Below are 8,903 nucleotides of genomic sequence, written 5' to 3' on the forward strand. Positions count from 1 at the left end.
GACATAATTTTCACTTTTTTTTAAAACATCTTTCTATGCACAGTAAATAAATAAATAATTTATTAATTAAATATTTTTTCTACGGAACATCAAATATTTCAAATTGCAAATGGAATATTATAAATGCGTCCGAACCACATACTTTAATTTAGAGGGAGACATTTTTAGAAGCACATGTTTCTTATTCTTCCTGATTTTGCTGATTCAAGAAACAAGTTAATGTCCTTATTGTTGCTCACAAATTGCTGCTAAGCGGAAAAAGGGAAACGGTAAAAGAAATAGTTTATACTTTGAAGTTTGTATCCCCGTTTTCCTACTAATGCTGGGTAAAGGACAAATATAATGGAAATTCGACACACATTCTTGTTTTGTTTCGCTCTTTTTTCAGTTAAAAAATACCACCTCATGATAGATTGTGTTTTTTTTCTTTTTTTTTGGGGGGGACAGAAAATCTGTCCCGTCCCTACCCGCCCCTATAAAAATTAAATAACATTTTAATTTTTACACATTTATATATAAATTAAGATACAAACAGAAGCAACAGTGTCAAATAACTTGAAATTAAAAAAAAAATTAATGTTTCATCACTACAAATTTAATAGTATAATAAAGAAATTGCATTAAAAGAGTCTTCAATTATTATTCTTGATCACTTTTCATATCTTCATCATCATTAAAGGATTGAAGGTCAAGATTCAAACCTAAAAATCAAAAGAGGTAGAAATTAATAAATTAATTAGTATTATGTAAAAAATTAACATAAATAAATATTAAGTAATAAAGGAAACAGAAACAAACATTAAAACAGAAAAAAAGGAAAATATATTAAGGTGAAATGCAACCTGCTCCTGGTATTCCTTTGCATATTGCTTTGCCCTGCTGTAAATGAGCTTGCGGCTCTCAACAATTAAAACATCAACAACACAAAATCAAAATTCAAAGCATCAACAATTAACATCACAAAATCAACCATCAACACCACAAAATCAGATTATCAACTATCAACAACAATCATAAATAATATTATGAGTCTAGTTTAACTATTTTAACATAAAAAATAAATCATAAAAATTAACTTAAGAAAAACACTGAAGAAGAGAGTCGGAGAGGAGTGCTTACCAGTTAGCAGAAAGACGATGAGGGAGAGGCGAGCAGAGACCAGAGATCGCAGACTAGAGAGGCGAGCCGGCGAAGACAGTGACGGTGAGAACAGTGACGCTGAAGAGAAAAGTGGGAGCGACGCCGATGAGGGACAGCGACAAGGTGACCGACGGTGGCTGTGACGACGCCGGCCGGCTGTAGTGACAGACGAGCTTTGACGACGACTGACTGGTGGTCTGGTTCAGCTGAGCAGAGGCGGTCGGCCTTGGAGAAGAGCTGAAGAGGGCGGCGTCCTTGGAGAAGAGATGAAGTCTGCAGAGGTGTGAGTTGAGGGTTGGATTTGGGAACTAAAGGTAAGTGGCGGTGGGTGAGATATAAAGACTGAACCCTAATCCCAAAAATTTATTAAATATGATTTAATTTTTTTAAAATTTATTTAGTATTTAGTCTAATATAAATAAAAGTCCAGCCTAATCTAAATATTAATGATTTATAGTAATAAATTATTAAGTATGATTTAATTTTTTTTAATTTATTTAGTATTTAGTCTAATATAAATAAAAGTCCAGCCTAACCTAAATATTAATGATTTCTAATATCTAAAAAAATAAGTAACAATATTAAAAAAATCTGAAAAGATATTATTACTAATATTTTTTAATTAAATAAAATTTTTTAAATCCCATAAAGTGGATTTTTTTTCTTCTTGTGAGTGTCCTTCTTGATTCATTTGGTATTATTCTCTCTGTTTCAACTATTACAACTAAAAGATCTTTTTCAGCGATGAATATTGTGAAAAATAACTCATAAACAAAATGAAAGGTTAATTTCTTGCTAATTGTCTTTTAATTATATTGAAAAGAAAATTGCTGAAAATTTTGACACAAATTCTATTATCGATAAATTTTATGATACAAAGAATCGACCACTTCATTAATAAAAAGTACATACATATTTTTTGTACTTTAAAATATATTCTCTATCGATATATTTTTGTAATACATTTTACATTATATAATTTTTTGTATAATTTTTAATATTATATATGTTATTGGTCCCTCCAAAATAATATTTCTAGATCCGTCCTAATAAGGAGAATTGACTCAATGGTATAGAGAGGCATGCCAAGGCTTCCCATGTGTAAGGTGCTAAGTTTGAATCCTTGCTCTCAGCATTTTTGAGAAATAGATGCTCATGTCATGGTGACATTACTGGCAGATAGTTAACCGATCTGGTTTAATTATGGTTCAAATGAATTTGACTAATTTTTTATTTTAAACAATCAGAATATTAAATTGAACCGAATAAAGATATGATTTGTTAGGTTTTTTTTATCAAATTGGACGGTTCGGTTCGATTTTTATAACTATGATTACATAGCTAGGTGCCTCTTCTATCCACATGGATTCTATATTAGTAAGAATTATGTGTGCTAACGCATAAGCTATTTTGTTTCTTTCTCTCTTAATAGGACTGAACTGAACAATTCTAAAATTTTCTATTACAGAGAGAGTATCAGTAATGAATAAACTAAAACAACTCATTAGTTGTACCCTGTTTGAAAGTTTGTACCACTTCAATATTGTCACTCTCTAAAATAACGGATGTAAAATACCATTCTTTTGCAAAATTTAGGCTTGGTTTGATAAAGTTTTTATTTTTTAAAAGTTGTAGCATCTATATTTGATAAATTAAATTAAAAATAGATTTTAATAAGCACAAGTAACAATAAATGTGTTTAGTAAAATAGCTTTTAAAATTTAAAAATACTATACTAGATATTAATGTAAGAATTAAATTTGATTATTAATTAAAATGTACGAGGTTATATTATACTTTTTAATTTTGATAAGCACAAGCCAACTTTGAAAAACTTCTCCTTAGGTGCTTTCAAAAGCACCCTAGCTTTTAAAAGTTGCGAGCATAAGCTCATGAACTTTTTAATTTATCAAACACAAAATGTGGTGCTTAAGCACAAGCACCTCTTCAAAAATCTTTACCAAACTAAGTCTTAGTCCCATGTAAGTTGCCAACGTTTTGCTTCATGGGCTTGGACAAAAAATTCAATGGGCCAACTTTTGTTGCCAGAACAGAGCCCACTTCGTCTTTCACCACTATTCCAACGCCTCCATGATTGTCATTTGAAACTATAGCATCAACATTAATTTTGAGGAGATTGGTTGGTGGAGATTCTCACTTCTCTTTAATTGTTCTACATGTATGATAAGTGGATATTTTATACGCTTTTTCATTGCATTTTCTTAGCATTTTAATTATATTTTAGTTATATTTTATAGGTTTTAGTATGTTTTATTGCAAAAATTCATATTTGGATGCTACTTTGAGTTTTTGTATTTTTCCTATGATTTTATGGGATTTTTAGGCAAAATTGGCGAATTTGGCAAAGTCTGGTTCAGAGATGAAAAAAGCATAGCAGATGCTGTTAAATCCTGACTCCGTGCATTCCAACAAGCATATCTTGAGCTACAGAGGTCCAATTGATGCGTTCTCCACGATGTTGGAAAGCTAACTTCTAGAGCTTTCCAGTAATATATAATAGTTTATACTTCTCATCTAGAATCATGCCCTAAAAGTGGCGTTGAACGTCCACATCTGGAGTTCAATGCCTAAGAAGGACTAAGCCCAGCGTTGAATGCTCAGGACTGGCGTTCAATGCCCATTCTCCAAGTTGAATGCCAGGCTTGGACGAAGCACTCAACTAAAGCTAGCCCAAAGTGGATTTTAGCACTCCTTAGCTTAGTTTTGTTTATCCTTGTACTTTTTAATTTTAAATTAATATCTTTTAGGGTTAGCATCTCCTATTTAAAGAGGAGATCACTTAGGATTAAAGAGACTTTTATCAGACATCTAAGTTTTTTCTGTAAATTATGAGCAACTAAACCTTCTAGGTTAAGGTTAGGAGCTCTGCTTGTCCTATGGATTAATATTGTTGCTTTTCTCCTTTAATATATGTTTGATTCCATTCTATGATGTATTGTCGTTCTTCATCTTAATGAATCTGGGGTGGAACGAGAGTATGACCCCTTATTCTACATGAGTTCTTGCGAGTCCTGACCTGGATAGTATTGAGCTATAGCTTGAGAATACATCACATGAACCAATAACTTATCTAGGCTAGTTAGGAAATGTGACATAAAATCTCGTTAGTTATGGGTAATAAGGTTCCTGTGGCGCTAAAGCTAGAATATTGAGCTTCATTCTCCGATCCGAAAGATCTGACCTTGTCTGTGGTACTTTAAGTAGGATCAAGTGAGAGTGAATTGTGTGAGCTTCATCCTCGTTCATATTAAAACACCATTGACAACGGCGTTTGATATGGATTAGGGGAGATTAATTGACCACGACCAATGGCTTTAATCACTTACAGCTTTGCCATAGAATAAATCATTCATTGTTAAAGTGGTTGGTAAGAAGTATTAATCTGGAAGGATAAAGCATCTCCAAAGCCTTAACTGATTTCTCATTATTGTTTCTACGTGAATTATTTACTGTTGTCTTTACTATTTTGTTTTATGTGCCTACAACAACAATCACTATCTTTCTATTTGCTTGACTAAGATCTGCAAGATAATCACTGCTTGCTCAATCTAACAATTCTCGTGGGATTGACCCTCACTCACTTGAGGTATTACTTGGACGACCCGGTGCACTTGCCGGTGAAGTTGTGCTAGTTCAATTTCGCGAACCAAGTTTTTGGCACCTTTGTCGGGAATTGTTCGTGATTGACAAACTACCGGTTGTCTTGCTGCTTAGATCAGGTAATTTTACTAGTTTTTCTTTTAATTGTGTTTCTTATTTTCTTTCTCAAAACTTTTCAAAAATTTCATCTTTAGTCATCTTTTCTTTTTGTTTGAGTCTTTTGTCAAATCTTAAGTTTAGTGTTCTTTTGGTTTTTGTGATTTTTCCTTTCTTGAATTTTTCGAAAATTGTTCTTGGTTTCTTTCCTTTTTGTTCGAAATTTTTGTGTTATTTTCTTTTATTTGATTTCAAAATTTTTAAGTTTGGTGTCTTTGAGTGTTTTTTCTTTTCTATTTTTTTTGAAATTAATATCTTTGATTTCAAAATCTTTAAGTTTGGTGTCCTTCTAGTGTTTGTCTTTTCTTTTTAATTTCATTAGTAATCTTTTCATTTAATTTTCTTGTTTATCTTCTTTATCTTTAAAATCTTTATCTTATCTTTTTCTTTGATTTTCAAAATTTTTGTTATCTTATCTTCATTTTAAAATTCAAATTTTAAAAGTCTAGCAGTTTGTTAGTCTTTCTTTCTTTCAAATTTGAATTTCAAAACCTTTAAATTTTCAATTCTTATCTTATCTTATTTATCTCTTTTGACCTTATCTTTTTAATTTTTAAATTTCAAAATTTCCTTTTGACTTCTCCTTTTTAAGTTTCAAAAATTTTCAAAATCAAATATTCTATCTTATTTTCCAATCTTGTTAGTTAATTGTTTGTTTTAGCTTCTTTTAATTTTAAAAGTTTGGTGTTTCTTTAATTTTTATCTCTTCTTTTTTTTAAACTTTTAACTTCTTTCTCTCTGATCTTTTTCAAAAATTTTCAAACCATTTCCCCCTCTTTATTTTCGAAAACTCCTTTTTAAATAAAAGACACATTTATTTTCTTTTCTCTTTATTTGAGTTTCTCACAAGGAGCTTTCTATACTCTGACATAAAGACTTCTTTCTTTTATTCTTCTTGGTTTCTTTCTTTTTGTTTATGACCAGGAATAGGGATAGAAAAGCTCTTCTTGATCTTGATCCTGAACCTGAGAGATTCTTAAGGAGGCGTCTGCAACAAGCTCAGGCCAGCAGAACCAGAGGGAATCTCGCAGAAGCTCTTGAACAAGAACCTGAAGATACAACTATGACAGCCACTGGAGGAGACGCAAGAATGGTCATTGGATCTTATACTGCACCCACATCTAATTTCTATGAGCGCAGCATCCCCATACCTGCCATAGGTACAAACAACTTTGAGCTTAAGCCTCAACTAGTCACTCTAGTATAATAGAATTGCCAGTTTCATGGACTCCTGCAGGAGGACCCAACCAATTCATCTCTGATTTCCTGCAGATCTGTGATACTGTCAAGACTAATGGAGTAAATCTAGAAGTGCTTTTTCCCTTTGCTGTAAGGGACAGAGCAAGGCTATGGCTGGATTTTCAGCTTAAGAAGAGCCTGGACACTTGGGAGAAGGTGGTCAATGGATTTTTGACCAAGTTCTTTTCACCTCAGAAGCTGAGTAAGCTTAGAGTGGAATTCTAGACTTTCAAACAAAAAGAGGGAGAGTCTCTCTATGAAGCTTGGGAAAGGTACAAGCAGCTGATCAGAAGATGCCCTCCTGACATGATCTCAGAGTGGACCATGTTAGAGATCTTCTATGATGGCCTATCTGAGATGTCTAAGATGTCACTGGACCACTCTGCGGGTGGCTCACTCCACATGAAGAAGACGCCTGAGGAGGCACAGGAGCTCATTGATATGATTGCCAACAACCAATACATGTACACTTCTGAGAGGAACCCTGTGAACAATGGGGTAGCTCAGAAGAGAGGAGTCATAGAAGTGGACACTCTGGATGCTATTTTGGCTCAGAACAAGCTCATGTCCCAGCAGATCAATATGATCTCTCAGCACTTGAGTGGGACATAAAGCTCAGCTGCTTATTCCTTAGAAGCAGCGTATGAGCTGGACGCTGGTGACACTGCATGGACCACCATGGAGGAGGTGAACTACATAAGAAACGCTTCCAAAAACTCTAATAACAATCCTTATTCGAATACTTTCAATCAGGAATGGAGAAAGCACCCTAACTTTGGGTGGAGAGACCAACAGAGGCCTCAACAAGGCTTCAATAGCAATCAGGGTGGAACGAACCAGAACCGGTTCAACAACAGACCGTTCCAACCCTCTCAGTAGTAGATGGAGACTCCTGCACAGAGCCTCTCTGACCTGGCTACTATAGTCTCTAACCTCTCCCAGATCACTCAGTTTCATGGCAGAAACTAGGTCTTCCATTCAAGGGTAGGTCAGCTGAGCAAGAGGATACCCAAGACTCCCTCCAACACTCTTCCTAGCAACACTGAAGTAAACCCAAAGGAAGAGTGCAAGGCCCTCACCATGAAAGCTAAGGCTGAACCCAAGGAGGAGCAACTTGCTCGATTCTTGGCAATCCTCAGGAAGCTACAATTCAATATCTCTTTTGCAGAAGTATTGGAGAAGAAACTCCTTTATATGGCCTGTCTAGATAATGCTACCTCTGAGAAGACGACCCTGAAGGGAGATGAGCTGGTGGTGCTAACCAAGGAATACAGTGCCTTGGTCCAAAAGAAGCTGCCTCTGAAGATGCTAGACCCCGGAAGCTTCCTTACTCCCTGCACTAAAGGGACCATCACCTTTGAGAGGGCATTGTGCGACCTTGGCTCTAGCATTAACCTTATGCCTCTCTCTGTGATGAGGAAGCTGAGAATTCAAGAGGTGCAGCACACCAGGATCTCACTGGAGATGGCAGATAGGTCCCTGAAACGGGCATATCGTATGATGGAAAACGTCCTTGTAAAGGTTGAAGACCTTTACCTCCCTACGGACTTCGTGATATTAGACACTGGGGAGGACAAAGACAACTCCATCATCCTTGGAAGGCCTTTCCTAGCTACTGCAAGGGCCTTAATTGATGTGGAAAAAGGAGAGCGGATTCTGAGACTATGGGAGGATCATATCCTATTCAAGATCCCCAACCCTCAGTCTCTCCCTAATAAAGGAGGTACTACTATGAAACACTTAGTGTTTCAACCTTCTCTCTCAGTACAGAGCCTTACAGAGCCCTCAGACATCAAACCTATGTTTGGTGTTGGGCATCCACCATCAGATACTGAGGAAGGAGGTACTAAAAAGAAAGTACCCAAGGACTGGAGGAACAAGAAGATCACAACTGAAGACTTTTCACCTGGGATTAGAGTTGTCTTCACCCTGTTATTCCACATACTGTGAACCGGATCCTGTCTCTAGAGCATGTTGAGCTAATCCATGAGAGCACATGAAGAAAGTTCACCATAAGGGGCTATCAACCTCCATAAAGGAGCTACCCGTCAAGCTAATAACGGTAAAGAAGCGCTTATTGGGAGGCAACCCAACCATCTGTATAGTATTTCTATTTTCCTTCTTTTCGTTCATTTCAGTTTTCTTTCATATTATTTTATTTTCTATATTTTTCCTTGCTTTTTAATGTTTATGATCATGTGTAGCACCTAGAACAAGAACAAACACGCATAGGAGTAAGAACAGAACACCCTAGAGAGAGTCCCTTACTGGCGTTGAATGCCAGAACTGGCACCCAACGCCAGAAGAGAAGGAAGTTGGGCATTCAATGCCCATGTAGGAGTATTCACTGGCGTTCAACGCCAGTAATGGAAGGAAGCTAGGAGTTCAACACCCCTACAGCGGCAGCTCTAGACCATTTTCTTGGTCCCCTTTGGGCGTTCAACGTCCATTCTTGGCGTTGAACGCCCCACCAATAAAAAAAATTTGATCCACTCCTGGCGTTCAATGCCCAAACCTAGCGTTGAACGCCCCGGAGGGGGCAGAGGCACTCGAAGTTTGAAGCATCCTAAGCTTGTGGGTCCCACAGAATCTCTACCTACCCCACCTTTCATTCACTCCATCCCTTCTCTCTCTTACTTTTTCACCCTTGATTCCTACACCCTACTTTCCCTCTTACCAATACACACTCATCAATACCCATTCATAAATCTCATCTATTCCTTTTCCCACCAACCCCACCCACTTCA

The 8,903-nt window shown here is 36.1% G+C and overlaps 1 protein-coding gene across 1 annotated transcript; it reads left to right on the forward strand.

Annotated features, from left to right (window-relative positions):
* LOC107611070 lies at nt 6,481-8,106 on the forward strand. The gene is made up of 2 exons (XM_016313036.1): nt 6,481-6,620; nt 7,140-8,106. Exons 1-2 carry the CDS (start codon nt 6,481-6,483, stop codon nt 8,104-8,106), a joined length of 1,107 nt encoding a protein of 368 aa, XP_016168522.1.

This window comes from Arachis ipaensis, chromosome B01 (genome assembly GCF_000816755.2).
Source record: "Arachis ipaensis cultivar K30076 chromosome B01, Araip1.1, whole genome shotgun sequence".
NCBI classification, from domain to species: Eukaryota; Viridiplantae; Streptophyta; class Magnoliopsida; order Fabales; family Fabaceae; genus Arachis; species Arachis ipaensis.